General features: G+C 67.8%; 1 protein-coding gene and 1 long non-coding RNA gene across 2 annotated transcripts; one reads left to right on the forward strand and one right to left on the reverse strand.

The window, feature by feature from the left end:
• Window positions 1–1,228: 1,228 nt before the first annotated feature.
• LOC127036499 (uncharacterized) lies at window positions 1,229–1,640 on the forward strand. Its single transcript, XR_007770162.1, has 3 exons — window positions 1,229–1,285; window positions 1,320–1,382; window positions 1,588–1,640. It is a non-coding gene; the product is annotated as an uncharacterized LOC127036499 (long non-coding RNA).
• Window positions 1,641–2,887: 1,247 nt separating this feature from the next.
• On the reverse strand, window positions 2,888–13,000 carry LOC127036396 (metabotropic glutamate receptor 6-like). The gene is given in 10 exon segments (XM_050927246.1): window positions 2,888–3,121; window positions 3,500–4,435; window positions 5,001–5,140; window positions 5,932–6,132; window positions 7,890–8,030; window positions 11,681–11,835; window positions 11,913–12,048; window positions 12,261–12,453; window positions 12,455–12,477; window positions 12,943–13,000. Coding segments are annotated over 10 exon segments (2,202 nt in total). The 5' UTR covers window positions 12,986–13,000.
• Window positions 13,001–15,357: the final 2,357 nt, after the last annotated feature.

Below are 15,357 nucleotides of genomic sequence, written 5' to 3' on the forward strand. Positions count from 1 at the left end.
TGGGAGGAGAGGGGTGAGGCAAAAGCAAGCAGGAGAAGGAAGGACACAAGCGACAGGAGGAGGAGGAGGAAGCAGCGAGTGGGATGAGGAAGGAAGCAAGCGAGGGGAGGAAGGTGAAGAAGCAGCGAGCGGGAGGAGGAAGGAAGTGAGCGAAGGGAAGAGGGGGTGAGGAACAGTCGAGCAGGCGGAGGAAGCGAGCAAAGGAAGGAGAGGGATGAGGAAGAGGCGAGCGGGAGAAGGGAGCGAAGGAAGGAGAGGGACGGGGAAGAGGCGAGGGGGAGGAGGGAGCGAAGGGAGGAGAGGGACGGGGAAGAAGCGAGGGGGAGAAGGGAGCGAAGGAAGGAGAGGGACGGGGAAGAAGCGAGGGGGAGAAGGGAGCGAAGGAAGGAGAGGGACGGGGAAGAAGCGAGCGGGAGAAGGGAGCGAAGGAAGGAGAGGGACGGGGAAGAGGCGAGGGGGAGAAGGGAGCGAAGGGAGGAGAGGGACGGGGAAGAAGCGAGGGGGAGAAGGAAGCGAAGGAAGGAGAGGGACGGGGAAGAGGCGAGCGGGAGAAGGGAGCGAAGGAAGGAGAGGGACGGGGAAGAGGCGAGGGGGAGAAGTGAGCGAAGGAAGGAGAGGGATGGGGAAGAGGCGAGGGGGAGCAGGAAGCGAAGGAAGGAGAGGGACGGGGAAGAAGCGAGCGGGAGAAGGGAGCGAAGGAAGGAGAGGGACGGGGAAGAGGCGAGGGGGAGAAGGGAGCGAAGGGAGGAGAGGGACGGGGAAGAAGCGAGGGGGAGAAGGGAGCGAAGGAAGGAGAGGAACGGGGAAGAAGCGAGGGGTAGAAGGAAGCGAAGGAAGGAGAGGGACGGGGAAGAAGCGAGCGGGAGAAGGGAGCGAAGGAAGGAGAGGGACGGGGAAGAGGCGAGCGGGAGAAGGGAGCGAAGGAAGGAGAGGGACGGGGAAGAAGCGAGGGGGAGAAGGGAGCGAAGGAAGGAGAGGGACGGGGAAGAAGCGAGGGGTAGAAGGAAGCGAAGGAAGGAGAGGGACGGGGAAGAAGCGAGCGGGAGAAGGGAGCGAAGGAAGGAGAGGGACGGGGAAGAGGCGAGCGGGAGAAGGGAGCGAAGGAAGGAGAGGGACGGGGAAGAAGCGAGGGGGAGAAGGGAGCGAAGGAAGGAGAGGGACGGGGAAGAAGCGAGGGGGAGAGGGGAGCGAAGGAAGGATAGGGACGGGGAAGAAGCGAGCGGGAGGAGGAAGAAGTGAGCGGGAGGAGAGGGATGGGGAAGAGGCGAGCGGGAGCAGGAAGGAAGTGAGCCATGGGAGGAGGGTGAGGAAGAAGTGAGCGGGAGGAGAGGGATGGGGAAGAAGCGAGCAGGAGAAGGAAGCGAGCGGGAGGAGGAGAGGGAGTGAGGAAGAGGCGAGCGGGAGAAGGAAGCGAGCGGGAGGAGGAGAGGGAGTGAGGAAGAGGCGAGCGGGAGAAGGAAGCGAGCGGGAGGAGGAGAGGGAGTGAGGAAGAGGCGAGCGGGAGAAGGAAGCGAGCGGGAGGAGGAGAGGGAGTGAGGAAGAGGCGAGCGGGAGCAGGAAGGATGTGAGCGATGGGAGGAGTGTGAGGAAGAAGTGAGCGGGAGGAGAGGGATGGGGAAGAAGCGAGCAGGAGAAGGAAGCGAGCGGGAGGAGGAGGGGGAGTGAGGAAGAAGCGAGCGGGAGGAGGAAAGAAGCGAGCGAAGGAAGGAATAAACCCCCCAGGCAGAGGACGGGAGGGGCCCAGCCGTGGCCGAGGAACTGGAGTAGCGAAAGCTCTGGGGTTCTGGCCTGCTCCCGTAATAGACCAGCCCGACTCGTTAGCCAATGCTGTGGGGGGTGGGGGGGAAGAGCTGGGCTCCCTCCCGGTCCCAGAGCTGGGCAGAGAACCCAGGAGTCCTGGCTCCCAGCCCCTGTAAAGAAATCAAGGCAACACTATAAAAACACAGGTTTATTCTGCTCCTGGCCCACCCCCCCATTCCCTCTCCCAGCCCCCCGTGGCTCTACAGCCCCCCCCTCACGTTATGTTGGTCTGGAGATCGGCGCCGGGTACCCCACGTTCCTCAGCATGGGGGGCCCTGGCAATGACAAAGAAGAGAGCGTTAGAGTCACTGGGACACTAGGCAGCCAGCCAGCACCCGGACGCCTGGGTTCGCTTCTCGGTTGTGGGAGGGGAGTGCAGTCTAGTGATTACAGTGGAGGGGAGGCTGGCAGGAGCCAGGACTCCTGCGTTCTCTCCCCAGCCCTGGGAGGGGAAGTGTGGGGGACAGGTTTGCTGTGTGTGTGTGTGGGGGGGGGGGACAGGCGAGAGACCACCTGGTGGGGGTGGGGAAGGAGACAAAACTGGGGAGAGAACCCAGGAGTCCTGGCTCCCAGCCCCCTCACTCTTACCATTAGGTCACACTCCATTTTTGTGCCTGTGATACAATCCACCTTTGCACATTTATTGCACAAGCCTCATGACCCACGTGTGCTCATCTGAGCCTTTGCACGCTTGGCCCACAATGGATGAGGTCCAGGTGCCCCAGCCAGCCCCCTCACATGCCCCGAGGCCTGGCCATGCAGCAGGCTGCGTGGGGTGGGGGGGGGGCTGGCTGGAGCCAGGGCGGGCTCATTGCATGCTCAGCATGCCCTGGCCTCAGCCTCCCTGCACCCATTGCACAAGCAGCATGACTGACCACTCCTCTGGGGGCCACAGATGCTGCACAAAGGGGGGGTCTAGTGGTTAGAGCAGGGGGGGCTGGGAGCCAGGACTCCAGGTTTCTCTCCCCGGCTCTGGGAGGGGAGTGGGGTCTAGTGCTTAGAGCGGGGGGGGGGGGGCTGGGAGCCAGGACTCCTGAGTTCTCCCTGGCTGTGGCCGTGTGGGCGGGAGGCGATACCCACCTACCTGCTATTTGCCCGCCGGGGCCGCATCAGCCCCGTTCTGGTGCTCACTGCCCTTCTGCGAGAGGCGGGTAGAGGCGCTGACGGCCGTGGCCGCCGCCTTGAAGCTGCGCTTACGCTTGGCCACGTTCTGCTCAGGATGGAAGATGATAACATAGACCTTGGGCACATAGAGCATCCCCAGGGAAACTGAGGCACTGAGGCTCATGGACACCGTCAGCGTTGTCGTCTGGATATAGATCTGCAGGGGGGCAGAGACCGGAGCGTTCAGGGATCGTCTCCTCCAGCAGGGGGCGCCTGGAGCCAGGACGCCTGGGTTCTCTCCCCGGCTCTGGGAGGGGAGTGGGGTCTGGTGGGTTAGAGCCGGGGGGCTGGGAGCCAGGATGCCTGGGTTCTATCCCCGGCTCTGGGCGGGGAGTGGGGTCTGGTGGGTTAGAGCGGGGGGCTGGGAGCCCGGACTCCTGGGTCCCCTTTCCGCTCTCTCTCTCTCTCTCCAACTCCAGCCCCTCGCTCTCCCGGACTCCTGGGTCCCCTCCCCTCCCTCTCACCATCTCCAGCCCCTGGGCTCCCTGGCCTGCTGGGTCCTGCAGCCCCCAGGCTCCCCGCCGGGCCCGCGCACCTTCTCGGCGGACTGGGCGGTGCCAAAGAAGATGGGCACGAAGGCCAGCCAGACGATGCAGGTGGTGTACATGGTGAAGCCGATGGGCTTGGCCTCGTTGAAGGTCTCAGGGACGCCGCGGGCCTTGATGGCGTAGACGGTGCAGGTGACCATGAGCAGCAAGCTGTAGCCCAGGCAGCATATGAGCGACAGGTCGGACATGTCGCACTTGAGCACCCCCCGGGCCGCCTCGGGGTTGGGCACCCGCTGCTCCTCGTAGTCGATGACGCTGTGGGGTGGCAGGGCCCCCAGCCAGGCCAGCGTCCCCACCAGCTGCACGGCGCTCAGGCTGAAGGTGATGGCCAGCTGCGAGGTGGGGCTGATAAACCGGGGCGGCGTCACCGCCTTCTTGCCCTGCTCGAAGATGCGGTAGATGCGGTTGGTCTTGGTGAGCAGGGCTGAGTAGCTGAGGGCCATGCCCAGCCCCAGGAAGAGGCGCCGGGCGGCGCACACCACCACGCCCGGCTCGGCGATCATCAGGAAGGTGATGGCGTAGATGAGGAAGATGCCCGTCAGCAGCACGTAACTCAGCTCCCGCCCCGAGGCCCGGACGATGGGCGTGTTGTTGTGGCGCACGAAGGTGACCACCACGAAGGTGGTGCTCAGGATGCCGGCCATGGCCAGGCAGACGGGCAGCACGGCCCAGGGCGAGCTCCACTCCAGCTTGACGATGGGCGTGGGCCGGCAGGCTGTGCGGTTGGGGCTGGGGCGCATGTCGAAGGGGCAGGTCTCACAGGTGAACTCGTCCAGCTGGTACTGGTACCCATCGCAGAGCTCGCAGTGCCAGCAGCAGGGCACACCCTTCACCATCTTCTTCCGCTCACCCGGCCTGCAGGGCAGGCTGCAGACGGACGAGGGGATGTCCTGCTGGCCCCCGGACCACTGCATCTCCTCGATCTGCCAAGGGAGAGTGCGGGCAGGCAGCTGGCTCTGGGGACGGGGGGCTGGGGAACGGCCACACGTAATGCTACCTGGGGAGGCCTTGCCTGAGGCTGAGATGCAGCCACCTCCTGGGAGGTGGGGGACGCTAGGGAATAGTCGCACCTAATGACACACAGGGATGGCTCGCCTGCTGCTGAGATGCAGCTGCCTCTGGGGTGGGGCAGCTGGGAAACAGCTGCACATAATGCCTCATAGGCATGCTATGCCCAAGACTGAAATGCAGCCACCTCTGCAGCAGGGCAGTTGGGGTATTGCAGCACGTAACGCTGCATAGGGACTACTTGCCCAGGGCTAAGATGCAGCCAGTTCTGGGGTGGGTCAGCTGGGGATCAGCCGCACAGCCGCACATAAAATTGCCCTGGGATGACTCCCCTGCTGCTGACATGCAGCCAACTCTGGGGAAGGGCCGCAGAGGAATAGCCACACATAACGCCACGGAGGGACGGCTTGCCCAGGGCTGGGATGCAGCCACCTCTGGGGCAGGGTGGCTGGGGAACACGTGGTGTCCCCTCGCACTCACGTTCAGGCGCAGGTATTCGGTCCATTGCCCAATGGCTTTGTACCCAGGCACTGTGGTGTTGGTGAGCTGGTACTGGAAGATGTCGTAGCGCCCGGGGGCATCTCCGTTCTCATTGAACATGACAGGGGTCCCGGCACTGCCTGCGGGGTGTGAACAAGGGGGGCTGGATGCAGCTCGGCCAGTGCCCCTCACTCCCACCCCACAGCCCCCTGCTAGCATGGCCCTGGGCTGCCCCACCAGTGCCCCTCCCTGCCACCCCGCAGCCAGTCCTGAGCCTCCCGTCTGTGCCCTCCCTGCTGCCCTGCAGCTAGCCCTGACCCCTGCACCTGTGCCCCGCCCTGCCACCCCACAGCCAGCCCTGACCCCCCAACCTGTGCCCCTCCCTCTTGCCCCGCAGCCAGCCCTGACCCCCCCGCTAGTGCCCCTCTCTGCCGCCCTGCAGCCATCCCTGACCCCTCCACTGGTGCCCCTCCCTGCTGCCCCACAGCCAGCCCTGACCTCCCCGTGCCCCTCCCTGCCACCCTGCAGCCAGCCCTGACCCCCCCCAGTGCCCCTTCCTCCCGCCCTGCAGCCAGCCCTGACCCCCCCACCTGTGCCCCTCCCTCCCGCCCCGCAGCCAGCCATGACCCCTCCACCTGCCCCTCCCTCCCGCCCTGCAGCCAGCCCTGACCCCCCCACCTGTGCCCCTCCCTCCCGCCCCGCAGCCAGCCATGACCCCTCCACCTGCCCCTCCCTCCCGCCCCGCAGCCAGCCCTGACCCCCCCCGGTGCCCCTTCCTCCTGCCCTGCAGCCAGCCCTGACCCCCCCACCTGTGCCCCTCCCTCCCGCCCCGCAGCCAGCCCTGACCCCCCCCAGTGCCCCGCCCTGCCGCCCCGCAGCCAGCCCTGACCCCCCCCACCTGTGCCCCTCCCTGCTGCCCCGCAGCCCGCACCGTTGAAGGTGACCCCACGGATGTAGTGCAGCAGGGTGCGCCCGTCCATGGGGTCCATGCGCTCGCAGAGCCCGGGGGCACCAGGGCACAGGTCCAGGTGCATGTTGTGCAGGGCGTGGGCCATGGCGTAGACGGCGTCGATCACAAACTGCACCTTCCCCTCCTGCTCGTAGGTGGAGTCCCGCCCGATGCGCTCCTCACCTGGCAGAGACGGGCTCAGGGGGCGGGGGCCTGGCAGAGACGGGCTCAGGGGGCGGGGCGGGGGCCTGGCAGAGACGGGCTCAGGGGATGGGGCGGGAGCCTGGCCCCTCGCCTGGCAGAGACGGGCTCAGGGGGCGGGGTGGGGGCCTGGCCCCTCGCCTGGCAGAGACGGGCTCAGGGGGCGGGGCGGGGACCTGGCCCCTCGCCTGGCAGAGACGGGCTCAGGGGGCGGGGCGGGGGCCTGGCCCCTCGCCTGGCAGAGACGGGCTCAGGGGGCGGGGCGGGGGCCTGGCAGAGACGAGCTCAGGTCGCGGGGCGGGAGCCTGGCCCCTCACCTGGCAGAGACGGGCTCAGGGGGCGGGGCGGGGCGGGGGCCTGGCAGAGACGGGCTCAGGGGGCGTGGCGGGGGCCTGGCCCCACGCCTGGCAGAGACGAGCTCAGGGGGCAGGGCGGGGGCCTGGCCCCTCACCTGGCAGAGACGGGCTCAGGGGGCGGGGGCCTAGCAGAGACGGGCTCAGGGGACAGGGCGGGGGGGCGGGGGCCTGGCTCCTCACCTGGCAGAGACGGGCTCAGGGGGCGGAGCGGGGGCCTGGCAGAGTCGGGCTCAGGGGGCGGGGGCCTGGCAGAGACGGGCTCAGGGGACAGCGCAGGGGGGTGGGGGCCTGGCCCCTCGCCTGGTAGAGACGGGCTCAGGGGATGGGGCGGGAGCCTGGCCCCTCGCCTGGCAGAGACGGGCTCAGGGGGCGGGGCGGGGGCCTGGCCCCTCGCCTGGCAGAGACGGGCTCAGGGGGTGGGGCGGGGGCCTGGCAGAGACGGGCTCGGGGCGGGGCGGGGGCCTGGCAGAGACGGGCTCAAGGGGCGGGGCGGGGGCCTGGCAGAGACGGGCTCAGGGGGCGGGGCGGGGGCCTGGCCCCTCGCCTGGCAGAGACGGGCTCAGGGGACGGGGCGGGAGCCTGGCCCCTCGCCTGGCAGAGACGGGCTCAGGGGAAGGGGCGGGGGCCTGGCAGAGACGGGCTCAGGGGGCGGGGCGGGGGCCTGGCCCGTTGCCTGGCAGAGACGGGCTCAGGGGGCGGGGCGGGGGCCTGGCAGAGACGGGCTCAGGGGATGGGGCAGGGGCCTGGCCCCTCGCCTGGCAGAGACGGGCTCAGGGGGCGGGGCGGGGGCCTGGCAGAGACGGGCTCAGGGGGCGGGCGGGGGCCTGGCTCCTCATCTGGCAGAGACGGGCTCGGGATGGGGCAGGAGCCTGGCCCCTCGCCTGGCAGAGACGGGCTCAGGGGACGCGGCGGGGGCCTGGCAGAGACGGGCTCAGGGGAAGGGGTGGGGGCCTGGCCCCTCGCCTGGCAGAGATAGGCTTGAGGGGCGGGGAATGAGCCAGGGGCCTGTCCCCTCTCGGGGGCGCCGGCTCCCATCCGGCCCCACAGCAGGGAGTGGCTGCCTTGGGGGGTGGGGAATGGGGCAGGGGCCTGTCCCCTCTAGGGGGCGCCGACCCCGATCCCCATCTCATTCTCAGCGGGCAGATAGCTGAGATTTGGGGTGTCCGGGCAGCATCCACCCACCGTGGTGAGATCAGCTCCCAGCCCCCCCAACCCCCTGGACTCCCCTAAGAACTGACTGATAATATCCCACGTGGGGGATTAGCTGGAGAGGGGGGACCAGGGGGTCAGTGTCCCCTCCCCCCATCGGGGGATTGGCCGCCCCCAAACCCCAACCCCGTCCATCCCTGAGAGATCAGCCCCCCAGGCCCAGCCCTCTGGTACCGGTGCATTTCCGAGTGGCCTCCTCCGGCTGCGCCCCCGGGCGGGTGAGTTTACATTTAAAATCGTCCTCCCAGAACTCGGCGAACCAAATATTGCGGCGATTGTTCTCCAGGGAGCGCGAGGTGAAATACTGATCAAAGCCTGCGTGGGAAGACCGGGGGGTCAGTGGGGGGCGCCGTGGGGCAGGGGCTGGGCAAGGGGCGCTCTCCCCTGGTAGGCAGGGCCAGGCTGGGGGGCGGGGAGTGCAGGGTTCAGTGGGGGGACTGGAGGGAGCAGTGCTGCGGGCAGCGTGGGGTTCAGTGGGGGGACTGGAGGGAGCAGTGCTGCGGGCAGCGGGGGGTTCAGTGGGGGACTGGAGGGAGCAGTGCTGCGGGCAGCGGGGGGTTCAGTGGGGGACTGGAGGGAGCAGTGCTGCGGGCAGCGGGGGGTTCAGTGAGGAGACTGCGGGGGCGCGGTGCTGTGGGCAGCGGGGGGTTCAGTGGAGGGACTGGAGGGAGCAGTGGTGCGGGCAGCGGGGGGTTCAGTGGGGGGACTGGAGGGAGCAGTGGTGCGGGCAGCGGGGGGTTCAGTGGGGGGACTGGAGGGTGCAGTGCTGCGGGCAGCGGGGGGTTCAGTGGGGGGACTGGAGGGAGCAGTGGTGCGGGCAGCAGGGGGTTCAGTGGGGGGACTGGAGGGTGCAGTGCTGCGGGCAGCGGGGGGTTCAGTGGGGGGACTGGAGGGAGCAGTGCTGCGGGCAGCGGGGGGTTCAGTGGGGCGACTGGAGGGAGCAGTGCTGTGGGCAGTGGGGGGTTCAGTGGGGGGACTGGAGGGAGCAGTGCTGCGGGCAGCGAGGGGTTCAGTGGGGGGACTGGAGGGAGCAGTGCTGCGGGCAGCGGGGGGTTCAGTGGGGGGACTGCAGGGGTGCAGTGCTGCGGGCAGCGGGGGGTTCAGTGGAGGGACTGCGGGGGTGCAGTGCTGTGGGCAGCGAGGGGTTCAGTGGAGGGACTGGAGGGAGCAGTGCTGTGGGCAGCGGGGGGTTCAGTGTGGGGACTGGAGGGAGCAGTGTTGTGGGCAGTGGGGGGTTCAGTGGGGGGACTGCGGGGGCGCGGTGCTGTGGGCAGCGGGGGGTTCAGGGGGGGACTGGAGAGAACAGTGCTGCGGGCAGCGGGGGGTTCAGTGGGGGGACTGGAGGGAGCAGTGCTGTGGGCAGTGGGGGGTTCAGTAGGGGGACTGGAGGGAACAGTGCTGCGGGCAGCGAGGGGTTCAGTGGAGGGACTGGAGGGAGCAGTGTTGTGGGCAGCGCGGGGTTCAGTGGAGGGACTGGAGGGAGCAGTGCTGCGGGCAGTGAGGGGTTCAGTAGGGGGACTCGGGGGCACGGTGTTGTGGGCAGCGGGGGGTTCAGTGGAGGGACTGGAGGGAGCAGTGGTGCGGGCAGCGGGGGGTTCAGTGCGGGGACTGGAGAGAACAGTGCTGCGGGCAGCGGGGGGTTCAGTGGGGGGACTGGAGGGAGCAGTGCTGCGGGCAGCGAGGGGTTCAGTGGGGCGACTGGAGGGAGCAGTGCTGCGGGCAGCGAGGGGTTCAGTGGGGGGACTCGGGGGCGCGGTGTTGTGGGCAGTGGGGGGTTCAGTGGGGGGACTGGAGGGAGCAGTGCTGTGGGCAGCGGGGGGTTCAGTGGGGGGACTCGGGGGCGCGGTGTTGTGGGCAGTGGGGGGTTCAGTGGGGGGACTGGAGGGAGCAGTGCTGTGGGCAGTGGGGGGTTCAGTGGGGGGACTGGAGGGAACAGTGCTGCGGGCAGTGGGGGGTTCAGTGGGGGGACTGCGGGGGCGCGGTGCTGTGGGCAGCGGGGAGTTCAGGGGGGGACTGGAGAGAACAGTGCTGTGGGCAGCGGGGGGTTCAGTGGGGGGACTGCAGGGGCGCAGTGCTGTGGGCAGCGGGGGGTTCAGTGGAGGGACTGGAGGGAGCAGTGCTGCGGGCAGCGGGGGGTTCAGTGGGGGGACTGCAGGGGCGCAGTGCTGTGGGCAGTGGGGGGTTCAGTGGGGGGGACTGGAGGGAGCAGTGCTGTGGGCAGTGGGGGGTTCAGTGGGGGGACTGGAGGGTGCAGTGCTGCGGGCAGTGGGGGGTTCAGTGGGGGGACTGCAGGGGTGCGGTGCTGCGGGCAGCGGGGGGTTCAGTGGAGGGACTGGAGGGAGCAGTGCTGTGGGCAGCGGGGGGTTCAGTGGGGGGACTCGGGGGCGCGGTGTTGTGGGCAGTGGGGGGTTCAGTGGGGAGACTGGAGGGAGCAGTGCTGTGGGCAGCGAGGGGTTCAGTGGGGGGACTCGGGGGCGCGGTGTTGTGGGCAGTGGGGGGTTCAGTGGGGGGACTCGGGGGGCACAGTGTTGTGAGCAGCGGGGGGTTCAGTGGGGGGACTGGAGGGAGCAGTGCTGCGGGCAGCGGGGGGTTCAGTGGGGGGACTGCGGGGGCGCGGTGCTGCGGGCAGCGGGGGGTTCAGTGGGGGGACTGCGGGGGCGCGGTGCTGCGGGCAGCGGGGGGTTCAGTGGGGGGACTGGAAGGAGCAGTGTTGTGGGCAGCGCGGGGTTCAGTGGAGAGACGGGAGGGTGCAGTGCTGCGGGCAGCGGGGGGTTCAGTGGGGGGACTGGAGGGAGCAGTGCTGTGGGCAGCAGGGGGTTCAGTGGGGGGACTCGGGGGCGCGGTGTTGTGGGCAGTGGGGGGTTCAGGGGGGACTGGAGGGAGCAGTGCTGCGGGCAGTGGGGGGTTCAGTGGGGGGACTGGAGGGAGCAGTGCTGCGGGCAGCGGGGGGTTCAGTGGGGGGACTGCGGGGGCGCAGTGCTGCGGGCAGCGGGGGGTTCAGTGGGGGGACTGGAGGGAGCAGTGCTGCGGGAAGCGGGGGGTTCAGTGGGGGGACTGCAGGGGCACAGTGGTGTGGGCAGTGGGGGGTTCAGTGGGGGGACTGGAGGGAGCAGTGCTGCGGGAAGCGGGGGGTTCAGTGGGGGGACTGGAGGGAGCAGTGCTGCGGGCAGCGGGGGGTTCAGTGGGGGGACTGGAGGGGCGCAGTGCTGCGGGCAGCAGGGGGTTCAGTGGGGGGACTGGAGGGAGCAGTGCTGCGGGCAGCGAGGGGTTCAGTGGGGGGACTCGGGGGAGCGGTGTTGTGGGCAGTGGGGGGTTCAGTGGGGGGACTCGGGGGGGCACAGTGTTGTGAGCAGCGGGGGGTTCAGTGGGGGGACTGGAGGGAGCAGTGCTGCGGGCAGCGGGGGGTTCAGTGGGGGACTGGAGGGAACAGTGCTGCGGGCAGCAGGGGGTTCAGTGGGGGGACTGCGGGGGCGCAGTGCTGCGGGCAGCGGGGGGTTCAGTGGGGGGACTGGGGGGAGCAGTGCTGTGGGCAGTGGGGGGTTCAGTGGGGGGACTGCAGGGGTGCGGTGGGCAGCGGGGGGTTCAGTGGGGGGACTGCAGGGGCACAATGTTGTGAGCAGCGGGGGGTTCAGTGGGGGGACTGGAGGGAGCAGTGCTGTGGGCAGCGAGGGGTTCAGTGGGGGGACTGGAGGGAGCAGTGCTGCGGGCAGCGGGGGGTTCAGTGGGGGGACTGGAGGGAGCAGTGCTGTGGGCAGTGGGGGGTTCAGTGGGGGGTCTGGAGGGAGCAGTGCTGTGGGCAGTGGGGGGTTCAGTGGGGGGTCTGGAGGGAACAGTGCTGCGGGCAGCGGGGGGTTCAGTGGGGGGACTGCGGGGGCGCGGTGCTGTGGGCAGCGGGGGGTCCAGGGGGGGACTGGAGGGTGCAGTGCTGTGGGCAGCGGGGGGCCCAGTGGGGGGTTCCCTGTTACCATCAATGGACGCCCGCTTGGGCAGGATGGTGACGGCTCCTTCGGCCACTTCCTCCTGCCGCAGGATGGGCGAGATCTTGGAGCCCCAGCTGTCCGAGCCGACCCACAGGAAATGCCCTGTCAGGTTGGCACGACGTGCGGCCTCCAGCACCCGCCTGCAGGGGGCGACAGTGAGTGAGTGAGTCCTGAATTCCCAGGGGGCTGGGCCGGGGGCAGGGAGCCCCACACTCACTTGATGTCGTCCTCGTTGGCGAAGATGATGATGCCGCGGGCGTTGGGCGTCTCCATCAGCCGCTTGATCAGCTTGTCGAACTCGCCTGCCCTGGGCTCCCGCGGGATCTTCATGGACTGAGCGATGCAGACGCCGCCTGCGGGGGGCCACAGGGAGCCCCCGTCATGGGGAGCGGTGCCCCTCACTCCTGACCTGCCCCCCCCCCCGCTAGCCCGATCCTTCAACCCCGAGCCTTGCCGGTGCCCCTCACTCCCAACCCGCAGCCCCTGCTAGCCCGGCCCTGCCCCCTCACAGCCCTGCCCCCCCATCTCTGCCAGTGCCCCTCTCTCCTGACCCACAACTGCTCACCAGCCTCGCGGGAGATCTGGACGAAGGCCTCCACCCCACTTTCGCCGTAGTTGCCCTCGGAGGCCAGCGTGGAGACGTAGTTCCAGCCCAGCGCCTTCACCACGTCCAGCATGGCCTGGGCCTGGTACGAGTCGGGTGGCACCACCCGGGAGAAGTAGTCGTAGCGATTGTTGTCGCTGAGCTCGGGGGCGGTGGAGGCGTAGCTGATCTGGGGGATCTGGGGGGCAGAAGGGCAGGAGATCGACAAGGGGCACCCGGCCTCTGCACAGACCCGGATGTTGCCCAGAAAATCCCTGTACCCAGGAGCTTCCAGACTCATCAGTGGAGACCCGTTAGCCAGGATGGAAGGAGATTGGTGGTAGAGCTGGGGTAGAACCCAGGAGTCCTGGATTCCAGCCTCCTGCTCTAACCACTAGATCCCCACTCCCCTCCCAGAGCCAAGCAGAGAACCGAGGAGTCCTGGCTCCCAGCCCGCCTGCTCTAACCCACCAGACCCCACTCCCCTCCCAGAGCTGGGGAGAGAACCCAGGAGTCCTGGCTTCCAGCCCCCTGCTCTAACCACTAGACCCCACTCCTCTCCCAGAGCAAGGGGAGAACCATTGCGACTGGGGTGCATCTGGGATATTAGTCTGATTTTATCCATCTCCCCACATCCAGGAGATCCCCGCCCTCAGCTCCCCACCCCAGCCACTCACGGCGAAGAGCCGCAGGACATTGGCCACCATGATGGAGACGGAGCTGGCGGAGGCACCGACCACGGCCACGACCCGCTCGGGCCGGGTGAGGAGGGGGGGCCGGCCATCAGCACAGCGCACGTCCGACGTGTCCTTCTGGATCAGGGCCTGGACGAAGGTCAGCGACTGCTCCAGGGCGTAGGTGTCCCGGGAGCAGGTGTCCAGGATGCGGGCGCCCAGGGTGAGGTTGGGGAGCAGCTGGGGGTCGGCGTTGATCTGGTCCAGGGCATAGAGCATGGCTTCCATGCGGTGGATCCCCTTCTCCTTCTTCACCTCGCCGCATGGCACCCCGGCCAGGCCCCGAGCGTGCACCGGGAACAGGCCCCCCAGTGTCACGTCCCCCTCGATCCGGATGGAGAAGGGCTGGGTGCCTTGCTGAGCCACAGCCCCACAGCCCCACAGCAGCAGCAGCACGGGGGGCCAGGGCTGCCCCATGGCTGGGCTGGCCCCGAGCGCTTCACGGCCTGGAGGGGGAAGTGGGGTGGGGAAATGGGGCAAGCTGCAGGCTGGATGGGCCCTGGGGGCCAGGGGCTGGTTCACTTGGGCACCGTCCCTGGGGCACCTTGTTGTTCCTGGTCCCCTGGCCCATGGCCAGCACTGCCCCTGGTTTGCCCCCGACCACTGGCCAGAACGAGACCCTCCCTGCCATGGCCCTGGAGAGATAGAGGCTGTGAGGAGGGGCAGCCGGGCTGGCCTGGAGTGTAGCTATCAATCCTCACACCCACCATCTGTCCCTCCACCCACCCATCCATCCCACTACCCATCCATCCATCCATCCATCCATCACCAGACACACCATCCATCCATCTGTACATCACCAGACACCCCATCCCTCCATCCATCACCAGACACCCCATCCATCCCTCCCTCCCTCCCTCCATCGCCAGACACCCCATCCATCCGTCTATCCATCCATCGATCTATCACCAGACACCCCATCCATCCATCCATCACCAGGCACCCCATCCATCCGTCTGTCCATCCATCGATCCATCACCAGACACCCCACCCATCCATCCATCGCCAGACACCCCATCCATCCATCCATCCATCGCCAGACACCCCATCCATCCATCCATCACCAGACACCCCATCCATCCATCTGTCCATCCATCGATCCATCACCAGACACCCCATCCATCCATCCATCACCAGACACCCCATCCATCCATCCATTGCCAGACACCCCATCCATCCATCCATCCCACTACCTGTTCCTCCATCCATCCATCCATTGACAGACACCCCATCCATCCATCCATCCCACTACCTGTTCCTCCATCCATCCATCCATTGACAGACACCCCATCCATCCATCCATCGCCAGACACCCTATTCATCCATCCATTGCCAGACACCCCATCCATCCATTCATCCATCCATTGCCAGATACCCCATCCATCCGTCCGTCCGTCCATCCGTCCATCCATCTCACTACCCGTCCATCCATCCATCCATCACCAGACAGCCCATCCATCCCTGCATCCATCCTCACACCCACCATCCCCCCATGCACCCCTCCATCCCTCCCCGCTCACATGCCTGGTGGCTGTGGGGTGAGTTTCTCCCCATCTCCCCATCCCACTGTCCATCCGTCCATTGATCTGTCCACCCCCTTCATTCTTTCCCACCCCTTCCCCCATGCCTGTTCCTTTTCAACAGCCCCTTCCCCCCCCGACACCCTGAGGGTGAGGCTGCCTCCCACTCCTGGGGTGGGGCGGAGCAAAGGCCCTGTACCCCCCCCAGCCCCAGATGGGGTGTCCGGGAGGCAGGGGCTGAGCCGGGGGGGCTCTGTGCCAGGGTTTAGTGAGCAGAGTGAGCTGTGGGGGATGCCTGGAGCTCCCATAATGCACCAGGAGAAACCAGAATCTTGCCCCCCCACAATGCACCTGAGGGAAGTTGGCACCTCCCCCACCCCATAATACACCATGTGAACCAGGATCGTGGCCCTGCAGACTCAGAACACCCAGACCCCCAACATCTCCCGTGTCGACCCCCTGAGCCCTCAAACATCTCCCCCAGATTGACCCCCTGAGTCCCCAACATCTCCCCCAGATCAATCCCCTGAGCTCCCATCTCCCTGGTCTGATCCCCTGAGCCCCCAACATCTCCCCCAGATCAACCTCGTGAGCCCCCAACATCTCCCCAGTCTGACCCCCTGAGCCCCCAACATCTCCCCAGGATCGAGCCCCTGAACCCCCAAACATCTCCCCCGGTTCAACCCCCAGATGCCCAATGTCTCCCCTTGGTCAACCCCCTGAGCCCCCAACATCTCCCCCGGTTCAACCCCTGAGCCCACAAACATCTCCCCTGGTTTGACCCCCAGACCCCCAACATCTCCCCTGGATCGACCCTCTGAGCCC

This window comes from Gopherus flavomarginatus, chromosome 18 (genome assembly GCF_025201925.1).
Source record: "Gopherus flavomarginatus isolate rGopFla2 chromosome 18, rGopFla2.mat.asm, whole genome shotgun sequence".
NCBI lineage: Eukaryota > Metazoa > Chordata > Testudines > Testudinidae > Gopherus > Gopherus flavomarginatus.